The 15,091-nt window shown below is 40.4% G+C and overlaps 1 protein-coding gene across 16 annotated transcripts in view; it reads right to left on the bottom strand.

Moving 5' to 3' along the window:
- The window catches only part of ANKS1B (ankyrin repeat and sterile alpha motif domain containing 1B), a 406,891-nt gene that overhangs the window by 39,369 nt on the left and 352,431 nt on the right, over positions 1 to 15,091 (bottom strand). For all 16 annotated transcript variants that reach the window (XM_026798001.2, XM_026797993.2, XM_026798014.2 and 13 more), the window contains 2 exons: positions 9,450 to 9,557; positions 4,070 to 4,249 (listed from right to left, as the gene is read on the bottom strand). In XM_026798001.2, the coding sequence (XP_026653802.2) occupies positions 4,070 to 4,249; positions 9,450 to 9,557 (288 nt within the window). The remainder of the gene's footprint in view (positions 1 to 4,069; positions 4,250 to 9,449; positions 9,558 to 15,091) is intronic.

Below are 15,091 nucleotides of genomic sequence, written 5' to 3'. Positions count from 1 at the left end.
TTTGTTCCTCCCTCCTGGTTCAGGGCGGGGTGCAGAGCTCGGAGCACCACGGCAAGAGGTCCTGTGGACCAGGGTGGCTAAAGCACCACACACCTCTAGCTCATGTAACAAACAGCCAGTGCCTTGGGGCTGGCAGTCAGGAATATGCTTGCAGCTGGCACCTGAAGCTTCTCTCCTGCCTGGAGAATTGCAAATCCTACAAAGGTGGTGTTTTGACTGATGTCTTTTAATGAACATGGCTGTGATTCCTTTCAACCTCCAAAGTTCTTCCCTGCACCTATTTCAGGGGTGAATGAAGAGCCCAATCCCTTCAATGGGACTCCTCCTCCTATCGATTTTGGTTCCAAAGTACTCAAGCTTTGCCTGCATGATTTCAGTTCTATTTTAAAGGTTTAGGCAATCTTAAGAACAACCTCAGCTATTTTAAACTGCATTAATTTGATCATACTAACCTACAGTTTGCAGGCTCAAAATTCAACATCCACAGCTAATGATGACTCAGACTACTAATTTCTTCCTAGATTTTTTTTCTCCTTTTTCTTTGGAAAACAAACCATCTCACAACCTCCTGTATTACCATTTTGGCAGTTATGATTTATACAACCAGACATCACAGACTTTCGGAGCTGGATGATCAATGGGGGAGTTGGATGACCAAACCTATTCCATTGGGGAATCTAAATTGGTTAGACTCATTGTTTATATCACAATTTTCCCCTTAGGGCACAAATAGTCTGCTAGGGAACTGTAAATGAAGGTACATGCTGGCCTTGAGACAAAACCACCCACATTAAGTAAATTTAAATCAGTGCTTCCTCCAGGAAACAAAGAGTTGTATTACTTACAAGCAGATTTGATTATGGTTTGAAGAACTGTTTAAACACATCTAGCACATCAAAGAAGAACAGATTTAAGCTGCTGTGCTCATTGTTTAAGAAATATTAGTTGATTGATGCAAAGATCAACATGATTCATGACTCCCTGTAACAGTTTAGTGGAAACACAGGCCGTAGTAAAGATGGAAATATCCAATTTCATCAAAATATCTCCAGATTTTATATTTTAAATTAAGGATGAGATAGTCTCATTCTAACATTTTTTTAAATAAAATCAAGTTCATGAAAGCAATACAGTAAATAAGTTCACAATACCATGTTGGCCTCTCTCTTCAAGGCCATAAAAACACCCACTAATCTCATAATCCAGAACATACCTAAAACTTCCAAAACACCACAGCATCCATTTGTGCACATTTGTGAACTACAGCATTCAGTACACATGCAGATTCATACAGCAGCATGCAAACAGCCTAGCAAAGAAAGGGTTAAGACAAAAGAACATTCTCAAAGCAATTCAAACAATCCCTGTAGATCATTCTGTAGGTGAAAAGTATTGTAGCTGGGAAGCTGGACTGGTATCAGTTCAGAAATTGCTGCTGATCTGACACAAGCCAAAAGAACCAGCAAACTGCAAGGAGAAAGTTGCTAGATGACAGAAAAACCCAAAAAACCCACAACACACAGAGCAGAAGGTTTATGTTAAGAATCAGTTGGATCTCCTTTGCTTTGCAGAAACAATTATTTTACTTTTAATTTCAAAGAGGCTTTGGGGGAAACGACTGAAGGAAATATAGTTCATTTTGGCAGAGCACACATTGCACAAAATAAATTTAAGAATCTATTTTTGGGCTAGAATGGTTGAAGAAATCCCTGATTAGTCTCTTAATGGGGTGAATCCAATTTATTGAGAATGATCACCAGAGGGAGTCATTGACTTTCCCATTAAAGTCAAAGGGAATTTTACATACATCAGGAATGCAGAATTTGGGGGCAGGGCTGAAAAAGACTTCAAACAGATTGGAGTTCAGGGAACAACACAAACCACGTTTTATGGATTTAATCTGAATCCATTTTCCCCTTTGGAGTCCCAAAGGATGACAGCTATATTCAATGGTTAAAATTAGAGAGAAGGCACTGAAGTTATCCATTCAGTGGGTACACACCCACAACAACAGAAAAAAAACCCAACAAAAACCCCAAAAGCCACAAGCAAAAAAATCCCCAAAAAACCCAAAAGCCCCAAAAACCAATCATCCACTCACCCACCCATGCAACCAAAACTCCCCATCAACAAAAAAAAATCCCTTAAGCACTTCATTGGTTGTACAGGAGTTTGGAGTGGTGTAAGTAATCACTGCTCAGTTTTCTCTTTGGACATGTAGCATATCAGTCCTTCTGGAAATCCAGTATTCAACAACACAAAGAAAATCTCCAGGTGTCATTTATTAGAGTATGCCATACCTCTTGGGAATATCAGTAAAACAAAGGAGAGAAACGGAGTCAGAAAAAATTGTTAGCATAGGGGTGTTTTTTTGTTTTGTATTATTTTTTGTCTTCAATGCTAGTGACTAAAAGAGGTAGTGAGTTAGGGATAGTGAGCAAAGTGATAAAAGGAACTAATTAGACAAACCAGCGTATTCAGCCACAAGCAAGTGTGCATTTTATGCTCAAATACCTAAATTTCATTAAGTATTTTCATTTTAAGAACCTGTCTTTTCTTTGCTGGACTTCAGCTGAACCATATTCTTGCCACAAAAGCCCAGCAGAGTTTGGTTTGAAAACAAGCTCATTCACTCAGCAACTTTCTCCTTAATTCTGTACTAGAATATTTTATAGCAGAAAATCAGATTAAAAAAGGGCAAGGCTATGGCCCCACCCAAACAAATGCAATTTCACTTCCTTAGAAATGTCCTCTGAACAAGTGGAATTCAATTTGCTTCTGTGTTCCCAGGTAATGGCAGCACCTTGCTTTGTTTGTTTTTATTTAATTACTTCTTGCTCATGTAATTAGCTGACAGACTGCAGCCTTTTGTTCATTATAATACAGTTATTTGCATAGCTGTTTCCATTTTGAGGCTGAATTTTGGACAGAGGCTCTATTTTGGGTTGTGGCAGGCAGAGCCACTGCTGGGAAGCCTCATGCAGGGAAGCATGCAGCAACCTGGTCCTTCGTGGAATGAGTTGCTCCAGGAACTGCCCTGGCTGCCCATCTGCTTCTGACAGCAAATCACAGTCCTGTTTCCAGCATGCAGCATAAGACCTGGCTGTCTTTCATCATCACAGGTATCAATGAAAACCAGTTGAGCTCATTCTAAAGCATTTTCACCAACAGACTGTCCATGCATAATCTAGTGTGCTTTAGACTGAATATTAGAAAAAATTTCTTCACTGAACGGGGTGGTCAGGCATTGGAGTGAGCTGTCCAGGGAAGTGGTTCAATCATCATCCCTGGAATTGTTCAAACAACATGTAGGTATGGCTCTTTGGGACATGGTTTAGTGGTGAACATGGCAGTGCTGAGTTAAGGGTTGGAGTTGAAAACCTTAAGGGTCTTTTCCATCCCGCATGGTTCTATGGTTCTGTGGCATCACTCAGAGTATGCTTAATTTAAAGTTGTCAGTACTCTTTTAGTGGCTGGATGCAAAAAATTTAGACATGGAGGCTACCTTAAGCTTTCTTTCATGAACAGCTTGATTTAACATCCAGTTGAGTCTAGTGCTATTCAAATAATTTTTTCATAGTTAAATCTTATTTTTAAATAATCAGAATACATCCCCAGATCACAGTTTTGCAGAATGCTGACCATTCCCATCAATAAATGCAGCAATCATCAGCCTTCAAGTCCTCTGAGTTTCCAGCAGTGAACTGATGCAAGCTTACTTTTATCTATGTTGCTCAGAATTTCAGGAATCTGCACCTTATTATGAAAATGAGGGGCAGAGTCAGTGCTGGGGGAAGACTGCACACTCTGGTGCACAGGAGCCACCTTCATCTCAGCCTCCATGCACCTAAACACCCTCAGCCCTCTGCCTCTGAGGAGAGACTGTACACCAACACATCAATTTACACTACTTGAAATATAGAGAGCTGGAACAGACAGCTTGGAAAAATCGTCAACTTTTGTTGTTTACAACTCAGCCTTCATACACAGCCCTCTGCTGTGGCCAGGACTAGTCCTGTAATCCAGAGCAGCAGGCCCAGCCTTTTAATGGCACTGGTTTTAGTCCTACCTGTGCCATCTGCCTCTCCAGCTTTGACCGGGGAATATCATCAAAATAGTTTTCATTTCTTCTTCTCCGTGCATCGCCCTGCATGATAATGTGGGGAACGTCCAGGGAGCCACCAGTAGTGAAAGTGCTTTGGCTAAGTGATGGAGACAACTGAGGAGGAGTGTGGTTACCACTGGGTTCCTGGACAGAGAAAGAAAAATGCAGCATAAGAACAGCATACTGCTGACTTCAAATCACACATTTAAAAGTGCATTTGAATTGCTCATGCTAAAAAAATTATGGAACAATTCATGCAGTAGAGGTTATTGTGGATGAACTTTTGAGATTTGCTACCTGAAGTGCAGAGCCCATGTAGAAGGAAAAATAGCTCACTGATTACATGAACTAGTGGCAAATTTCTCCCCAAAAGCTCCTTATACTCTCTCCTAGAGATAAAACAGTGAGCTTCTTCTTGTCAAGGCCCAAATAAAGCCATTATTTAGGATTAGCTATTTGTAAGATGAAATACATTCTCACCACTTCTGAGCAGTGAAAGTGATTTGAACACTAGCAACACCTCTTGCTGGAAAAAAGAAACATATGCCCATTTACACAGCATAGACATTTTGTTGCAGTTTTGATAGGTTTTACAGAACATCCATTTTAACTTGAAGTACCAGGTATCAGAAACAAGCTAAATACCAATTCCTGGAATGCACGAAAGCATCAGAGCACAAATATTTTACCTGGCTTTTCTCCTTACCTCTACTGGACTGTAATCAGTCAGTGTGCCAATACCACACAGAATTGATACGTGCCACCTAATAAATAAACAGGTCCTCGTGGTGTACATTTCACCAGGACCTGCCACCACACTGCCCACAGCCAGACATTGTGCTGTATGTTTGGAAACACCCACATCTCTTGTTCAACCAGCTACAAACATCGGTGTCCAGGTCCAGTGTCCCACACTCTCTTGGAGCTCCATCAGCAGGAGCAGGGAGCTACAGTGCACTGTCCAGCCTGCACCAGCACTGCCCAGTGTGAGCAGGAAAACACTCTCACAGCAATTGAATGGGAAATGCTCCTCTCTCAGGATGTAGGGTTCTGGCAGAAGGTACCCAGGAGCAGGTTTGCTCAGTGCAGACCTTCTCTAAACCACCTGCTGCTGCAATGCTCTATTTCAGTACTCAGCAACAAGAGGGGACCTGAAGATGGTGGAGGAAGCAAAAACCTGCTCCAGTGTGGAAGGTAAAAAAGTTCTGCCTTTTTATTTAAAGAGAGAATTAAAATGGATGATTCATGCATTATTACACTGAGGCAAGCCCAGTTCTGAAAAGCATCAAGGTACTTTACTCCATGCTGTTAATAAACAAGATCTGGTGTAAGAAATCAGAGAGTTGTAATCTCTTCCAAATAGAAAGGAAAGTTCAAGTCATAGTAATGCCTGATGTCAATATTTGAAGTGTAGGAGTCTGTCACATTAGTCCTTGCAATCACAGTAATGGATTAGTATTTTTCATGTTGCCAATAAGAAAAATGTTAGGAAAATATAGCTCTTAAGTAATTTTTAATTAACTGGGATTTTAATTTTTTTAAAAAATTCTCTGGTTTTCCTATGATCTGAGACAAGCACTTGACATTTCCCAGGGCAAAGAAAAGAGTATTTTCCTCTAAGGAATAATCTTTTCCCTCCTTCACAAAAATCCACCTACATTTGGCCCAGTTAAAAGCTTCTGGAAAGCTGTATTCTGCACATGCTCAGTAGGTTTGGTGAGGCATAACCTCTAAAACCCACCCTTCCTGGGCTTAAAAACATGGGGCACACACTTGTGCTCTGAAAATAACCCGAGTACATGGGCACCAAACAAGATCCTCTTCAGTGAGTGCTACCTGCTGCTTCAGCCAGGAGGATCACCTCTCTCTGCTCTGGATCAGGATTCACCCACTGTTGCAGGGCCACCAGTGTATCAAAGTGACAGATGAACACAGAGATTCCAGCCCTCATCGAGCTTTTCATATTTTATCAAACTGCTTATGAGGAGGAAATTCACTCTGAGATCTATATTGGAAGATTGCTGGCAAGGCAATACAGACATGAACTACCGACTCAAGAAATAAAAGAATTACTGTGCCTCTGCATTATGGAACAGTATGCCATTGTACAATTTTATGCTATTTTCTCAAAGTTGTCCTTCACAGCACAGATGGATCCTCAACTGTGCAGCGTGTTGTCATCTACTCAGCACCGTGTTATCATTAGTTACCATGTAGTCAGTACTTTATTCTTGCCTTGCTTCATGGCCCCAAACCTCTCTCCTAAACCCTTTCTAAATCCTGCTCTGAAGATAAGATGATTTCTATTGTCATAGTCATGATGCTCATAAGTGCTTTACAAATGTCAATCAATTAATTTTCACCACACCTGTGACTTCTGGCATTTCATAATCACTACTTTAGTGTGGGTGACCAGAGACACACAGACAACAAAGGTTAGAAAGTACCACTCACTCAATCACAACATCTATTTCTCCATTTCCCAAGTGCTTGAGTTCCAAACTCCATGTCTGCTGATCTAATTTTCAGCACTGCATACTCAGCACTTGTATAAATCAGATTCAAGGCTCCAGTCAAATATGCAGATTGTCAATTAGTGTCTGTTTAGGAGGCAATTAATTAAATAATTTACCACAAATTATCCAAGTTTTTTGTGGCAAAAACAGGTGTAAATCTACAGTTTCATAGTTATAGCTATTCCTTTAATCATGAGCCTGTCTCCCATTCTTCCTCACTCCACACCCACCTTTTCACCTCCTTAAACAAAGCTGCAGACCAGGCAAGGACACCCTTGCAGATGCTCCCATGGCTCTGTACCACGCTGCTGTTAGTCACCAGATACTCATATCATGTTTCTACCCAGCTGTGAGTGCAAGGACACATGACCTGCAGGGGTGTCTGATCACATATTTCACTACAAGATCTGCCCCATCCCCTCCCACACCTGCTGCTCCTGTACACCTGGAACACAGAGGTCAGGGCTGGAAGGGAGCTTAAGAGATCCTTTCCCAAGCTGCCTGAGCACACTTCATGTCCCACAGATGTTTGTCTAACCTGAAACCAGGAATTCTCTACAGTGAACTAATTCTTGTGTTAAAATATCATTACTATTTCAACCCTTCTTCTCCAAATTTCTGCCAAAATTGTTTGTCCTTCAGTTTAAATTCTGGCCTCCCATGCTGACTGGGTGAGGAAAAGCTCCCATGAAGAACATGGAAACTGGTCCTGTAATTAAAGATTACTCAAGGAAAAGATGCATTCAAGGAAAGAAAGCAAGATTGCCTAGGTAACCCAGGATCCAGCAATTTTTATACTTTTGTGTATAGAAAAGTATATTTGTATTGTGTCTGTGTGTATATATATGCAATATATATATAACATATATATGTTTGAATATAGTATATTTGAAATCAAAATAGTGTTTCTTAGTACACAGTAACACACAACAGAGAATAACATATGTTGTGGATATTTTTAAGATTTTAAGGAATTTTTGCTTTTTATCAATACTTCTGCTTTGAAATATTTTAAAAGCTAATACTAAACCAGTCAAAAAAGATGAAGCATTAGCTTTGCTTAGCTTGAGCTTGGGAACTTAAAAGAAGACTTTAAATAGCAAACTACCTCTTCTACTGATGTAGAGTAGCCTTATCTAGTGGAAAGTGCTTCTGTCCATGGCAAAGAGGGCTGAAACTTGATGATCTTTAGGTCCCTTCTAATCCAAACTGTTCAGTGATTCTATATAAACCAATCTTGCAGCAGCAGCAGACAGCTTATTTAAGCCAATTTTCATGATACAAATTATTGCAGACTACAAACTAAACACTATGTCTTTGTTTTTTGTGAAACGGCATAGTAGCAGTAGATGGGAAAGAAAAACTTCATTCCAAATGCATGTCCTCCTCTTTAGGATTCCCTGTGAAGACTGCAATTGCAAGAGGTGATAAATGACATTTAGCACTGGCCTGCATCAGTAACCCTAGCTGTGCAGCAGCAGACTACTTTTTATCATTTTGACTACAGATGGAGGACATCCAGTTTTCTCTTCCATATTAACTGAGAATATACAGTCCTGACCAAGAATGTGGCCTGTGGAAACCTTCCCACTTGCTGAGCAGGAATTAATTATGCAGTCCAGAGTATTGAAGGCATTCAGCAAAAAAAGTCTGCCTTTTTATCTATTTCTGTTTCTTGGGAGTGTTTTAACACCTGCCATGCATCAGGAATCATTCACAAAATACATAAAATACAAGAAAAACATCCACACATTTATGCAATGTGCCTTAGAGCACATTACAGATTTGTCAGACCTTTTTAAATATGGCATTGGGAATAGCTTGAATTAAGGGCTTGGATCTAAAATGTCTGTATGGGGCATCTGAGAATAAGCAGGGTGAAAACAGGTCGGTCACAGAAATTTTAAATACACTTAAAAATAAGCCCTCATTCTGTCTTTCTGCATTTCTATTTACACCAGGAAATTAAACTTGGGAGCACAGACACCCTCTGACATTTTGAAATTTAATCCCAAACAAGATTCCTGTCAGAAATTCAGCCCCGTGAAAATAATAGGATCCAATCAAATGCGAAAGGTGTGACCTAAAATATCAAAATAAAAATGTTGCTATGAACTCTGTTGGAGAGAACCCAGTAGGAAGTGGCCATCAGACCACAACTTGGTAAGAGTAGCAGACAACAAGTAAGCAAAGACATTGATTGGAGAAACTGAGCGAAGGTAGTGTAATGAGAGGAGATTAAATGTGGTCAAGTGTGGAAAAACCCCAGGGACACTGCAACAAGGTTTCTGAAAGAGGGAATACAAATGAAAATTAAAAACATGATGAAACTTTTGATGTACAAAGACATCTTAATGGCATTTTTATCTCAACACTTTCAAGACGTTCTCCTTAAAGAAAGCTTAAAGCATATGTCTGAAAAGTAAGTGCAAACATTTGAAAACATGAAAGGAAAATGGTAACTCTCCTGCAGTATTGATCAGCTGGGCTGGGAATCCTGTGGGCAAATGAAGACATGCATCTTTTACATCCCTGGTCCTGAGCTAGTTTCCTTAGCAAAGAGAAGCTGATACTTCTAAGATTCTACTTATCCTCAGGCAGACATCTGAAACAGGTCACAGAGATCACCCTGTGAAAATGTCAATATATCTCTGCTGGCCACATGGGGAGGTGTGGCAGAGCAGGTCAGCCTAAGGTGTCCATAATGTACAACTCTGAAGGGAGGTAAGTTGAACCACACTCAAAGCAGCCATTGTTTTCATGTGAAGGTTATTAAACCCTTGCTGACTTGTCAAGAAATGCAAAAACAAATTTTCATGGGGGCTCACCCTGAGGGTTATTGACCGAGGTGGTTTCTGAGGAGGATCTTCGTGAAGCCTGTCTCCCAAAGATGCCAGAACACGCTTCCGGTGGCCAATCAAGCTAATTTTTAAGACCTGAAATAATATCAAAAATACATCATTAAAAGAGCACATGGCAACCATTACATGAACATCCATTCAGATTGAAGCCATTTTCTCTTTAAATCTTTTAACAAGTTAGTCCTCTAGACAGGCTGAGCAGACAGGGAACTGTGCAAGGCAAACAATCAGCAGAGAAAATGAGAGGTGAGATCAGAGGAAAAACACTGTAAAATGAAGGAAGAAACTAGAGCATGTATAGGTGAAAAAAACTGAAAAAAAACCAGACTCAAACATGAGTAAAGAGGAAACAAAAATGAAATGAGGAGAAGGGAGAAGAGCAGGAAGAAAAATGGGAAGGGGATGAGAAGACTGGAGAAGGAAATGCAAAGGTGCATGCAAACAGTGAGTGATGAGGATTAAAGTGATTCGTGGGATGGATGAGGACAAGAGTGAGAAACAGCCAGTGAATGCTTAGAGGAGGCAAGAAGGGAAAAAAGGAATTGTAGGATGAGTAAATGTTCCAACTTCTAAATCCATTAACCATGCCTTTAACAGTGTTGCTAGTAAAGGCTTAAAACTGAAAGATTTGGCAGAGGAGGAGGGAATAGTTTCTCTCACAGTGACCTTGCAGCTGGGAATGCTAAAATTGTTGGTGTGGGAAAACTCCCTTTATTATGCTGAATGTTGTTCATCCTCTGCTTGTTTTGAGAAGTGAAAGTCCTGTGGAGAGATAACACACTCTCATGGACATGGGGGTAGCCTTGTGTTACAGAGAGGCAGGAGCCTCTCTATATGTCCTCTATATCCCCTCCTGCCAGCTAGAATGGAGCCATGTCCCTGTCCCTCTGTCACCTGGTGTGGTTAGCAAGGTAATGAAATAAATTCATCCTTTGCGTTTTGGCTGTGGTTTGAGGGTTGCCCTTGGTTACCAGTATGTGTAGATTCACACAAAGTAATCTCCAAATATCTCATACAGTTTGTGTTATTATGTAGAATCATCCTTGTGTGTAAGAAACACCGGGTGGACAAGGTTTTACCCTGGAGTTGTATTACTTTTTTTATCAGATGCAAAATCTGTTGCACAGAAACGGGTCCATCAGGGGATACATTCACACACCTCATGCTCGTCCAAACTCCCAGAACATGACAAAAAGTTGCCCCTAATTTACAGCAACTACTCCTCATTTGTACTTCTTTGTGTCCTTGCCTCATACAAAACCACTGCTCTCAGGAAAAGAGGGAGAGCAGAAGCAGTGAGTTGGAAATTTTAAGTATTAGTGGGAAAAACAACATATTTCAATGGCATTCTTTAATGGCTACAATGGCTGTACTGTAGAGTGTATAGCAGCACTAATTGTAGCAGCAAAGCCTCTGCTCTGCAAACAGCAGTGTCCTTACATAACTCCTCCAGACTGTACATGTGGTTTCATACTCCAGAGCTGCCTCCATTCCCTCTCAGAAAACAGTACTTCCCACTATATTTAGGACCACCGTGTGTCAACACCCTTCAGCTGAGAGGAAGTTCTCACTCAACCTAGAAAAAGTAATAGTCCCCAAAAAACCTGGAAATGCTGCATCTTAAATGAACAACCACCTCAGCTTAAGCAGTAGCACTCAGAGCTGCAATTCATGAGAACAAACAAAACCCAAACCCCAGCAACTCTCCTGCTACATCTCTTAGATGCAGGATCTCAAAATATGGTACAGCAACACGCTGTCATTATTCCAGTATCCATGCCTACCCACCCATTGTCCTGCTCATCCACGTGCACACGAATCCATCCACGTTTCCTCCGTTAGATGTCTCTGTGCCATCTGATACTGCTGAACATCAATAACCCCTTTGCTGCCCACGTCTCCAGAGTGATGGGCTATGCCATGGAGCAGATGGACCCTTCCTCTGAGAGGCAGCTCACAGGGCTGCTGCAGACCCTGCAGCTCAGCAGCGGGCACAAGCTGCGCTCCCACAAACCACCCTGCTATGTGCTGTCCTTTCAGTCTAAATCTAGAGAAGCACGAGCAAAGTTGAGATAATGCAGCACACAGAGAAATGCCTGAGGCATGCAGGAGACTTAGTTATGTATTCAGTTTACACTGAGTGTTAAACAGAAGGGTGCACAGTTTATCTCTGTATTTAACTATGTGAAACACGTGAATGAACCACAGCTGCTTTAAACATTACTCAAGTAATGCACTTCAGTGAACTTGCTTTTTTCATAATGCTTCCCCATCAACAAGATCATTTATCCAGAGATTTTTAAGCCAAGCTAAAGTTCTTTGGGTTGTTTCAAGGTCCTCAGCATTCTGACTGCCTTACTAGCTATATCAAACCACACAAAGCAATTTTCTTTGACTTCACAGAGCTGTTGAACAACAGGAGAGAACAAGGCATGTGTCTTGAGGGACTACACACATAAGAGATTAGCAGACAGGTCCCAATGACTAAATTATTTCAAAAATTGTTCTCAGTTTGAAGGTAATACAGATCTTTAAACAGCACAGGCACTGCTAAGCTTACTCCACATTTCTATAATGGTGGTCACCCCAAATGTGAATGGCAGGGAGTTAACAATGCAACCTACAGAAACATATGGTCCCCAGGCAACAGGCAGCTTCATCATCTGGAGCACATACCCCATTAACTGAAGACAGCTGTATTCTTCTGGAAATTACTCCCTAGCAATTTTCTTACTTGGAAAACCTGTTTCCCGATGTAAAGTACTGTTTTCTGAAACACTTCTACATTTGAGTTATGAGGGTTTAACAAACATCCTGAAACTCTGGAATCTCATCCTGTGATGGATTATCCTTGACAGTATTTATCAGAAATGTCAAATATCACAAATATAGGTCAACAGTGTGGAATGGTACAGCTGCCTAAAGCAGTACCATAAAAATACGTTACAGTTGAAAGTCTTGCACTAAAACAGCCCACAAGGTAGCCTTCCTGGTATATAATTTCTATAAATCAGGTTAGAGTGAACACCGAACTAACACTGAATGCAGTCAATACAGAGCACCTAAGTGTCATGCAGCGAGGCATTTTGTCAAATGGATTGTAGCCCCCTTACTACACAACAATGAAATGAGTGTGGCTGCAGGAATCAGCAACAACATGTCATAAAACTCTTCAGAGCAGCTCAAGACTGCCCACAGTATGTTATTTCATCACTGGGACAAAAGGAAAAAAAAAAAGAAGCATGTACATGACATGCTTCTTTCCACACTGACGGCAGGATACCCGAGACAAGAATGATATTACTCCATTTCATGTATTTCATGTTGCAGTACAATTAAAAGAGAATGGGGCAAGTCATTCATCCAAAGCACTGACACATGCACAAAAATTTAATCTTATTTTTACTTCTGTACTCTGCAATGATTAGCATACAAAATGAAATTCCACTAGGAAATGTAAGAAATCCACAAATATAGCGAATGTAACACTTTGCATTTAGATCTCTGGCTTAGTTGACAGATGTTTCAAAAGATACATGTAGCCCAATAACTCCCTGATGACTGTGTATGTGCAAATGCTGGAATTAACGCGTTATTCCACCCAAAAATGAGCTTTACTTCTGCAAAATTCTTCTGCCTGATCTTTTCTCTAATTGAATAATAATATTCAATACTGCATGATTCTACATTTTTTTCCAGAATATTACAAAGAGTACTGAAATTCAAGACATTAACTCTCCTTCTTTTGGAATAATCTGAAAAATTTTTGTATGGACTAAAATTAGGATCATAATAGCACAAGAGGTCTGGACTAAATTGTAGCAGCAACTGGACACTAGGAACCACCTACAAAATATAAAATTAAAGAGTGATCAGACCAGTGCTAGTGATTCTCCGTAGCAGCATCAGACACCAGAATTCAAGAAAAAAATGGTAAATGCAAGCCAAAACAATGGGATCTTCCTATTTCAGCAAGAAAACAGCTCAAAACACTTGCTAAAAGTCAATATTATTAACCATTTTACTGCTGGTCATATTGGAATAAACTCCAAGCTATCTTGAATTACAGATGAAGGGATACATTTGATTATTACCCCTCTCCTGCCACAATGCTGCCCCACAGGGCTAATCCTAAAACAAGGCAGGACCCAGAATAGCCAGAAAGTGACCCCAGATCAACTGTACAGCTCACCTGACCAAGGGGATTGAAAATTACAAAAGGATTAAACATACTTGTATAAATTTTCAGCATTAATTTTACACATCCTAACCACAGAACTGCTGTCAATGTTAACAGCTAAAACAAATATACAAACAAAACCCACCAAAACCCACAAAAAAAAGGTAAAAAACCTCTACATTCTGCATTCTGATGGAGATTACTTGGTGTAATAATTGGTATATTTTGAAAATTAAATAGACCCAAGTAATCTATGATACTTAAAGAGGGCAGGTTTAGATTAGATATCAAAAAATAAAGAAATTCTTTACAGTGAGGCTAGTGAGGCACTGGAGCAGGCTGTCCAGAGGAGTCGTGGATGTCCCATGCCTAGAAGTGCCCAAGGCCAGGTTGGATGGGGCTCTGAGCAACCCGGTCCAGGGGCAGGTGGCATGTCCATGGAACCGGGTGCTCTTCAAGGCCCCTCCAACCCAAACCACTCTGTGATTCTGTGAATGCCCAGTGGCTTTAGCAGCACCAGACAAAGCCAAATCACATCAGACTTCGACTGCATTTTTCACAAGGGGACACTTTATGCTCTTTCTCAGCACATGGCAACAGAGAAGCACCACAGCATCCTGCCGGCCAGAGGCTTGCTGCAGCCTCTCTGGTGTCCACATCTGCAGGGGAGGCAAGTGCTTATTATGCCTAGGAAGACACCTGTAAGAGACTTATTATTTCATATCATAATGATTTCACATCATAAGGATATGAAATATGTGTCACAATCCTGTGGAATTAATTACCCAACTGGAAACTGATGTCAGTTGTCTTGATGACAGCATTTCACAAAGGCCAATGGCTGTCTTCTAAGTCCCATTTCTAGATGTTATCACGAGGAACTGATGTTTCTTTGGTCCCCTATCACTCAAATAAATAACTGAGATGCAGATTTCCATTTAAGGCCATTGAGAAGGCAAAGGCCGAGAGTCTCCTCCAAGTAAACTTGCCATTGCCATCCCAGGTCAGACTGAGAATTCATTATTTTTTGTAGGGGTTCTCAGGAAAGACTTTGTCCTAACTTGGCCAATCAAGCCATTTTTATCATTAAAGTGTTTTCCAAATTTGCTAACAGAAAATACCAGGTACTAGTATTTTGGCTCCACTAAAGATAAAAATAGTAACAGTAATTTTGAGTTTGTAATCAATAAACATTAATATTTCAGTGAAAAAAATCTATTTAATATTTCCTTTTAAAACCCCAGGAAAATGCAGTGAAATAAGACTTGGCTGAAACTGATACCTAGCCACTTTTACTCCAAAGGATATGTCTCAGGTTGCATGCTGGACTGTTTCTTAAAAACAATTTTTTAATTAAAAAGTTAAATACACAGCTTCTTAAGAAATAAGTCACAGTTTAATCATTTTACAAGCCTCAGATGTAATGATA

Source organism: Zonotrichia albicollis, chromosome 4 (assembly GCF_047830755.1).
Source record: "Zonotrichia albicollis isolate bZonAlb1 chromosome 4, bZonAlb1.hap1, whole genome shotgun sequence".
Taxonomy (NCBI): Eukaryota; Metazoa; Chordata; class Aves; order Passeriformes; family Passerellidae; genus Zonotrichia; species Zonotrichia albicollis.
This window is presented reverse-complemented; position numbering and strand designations above follow the sequence as displayed.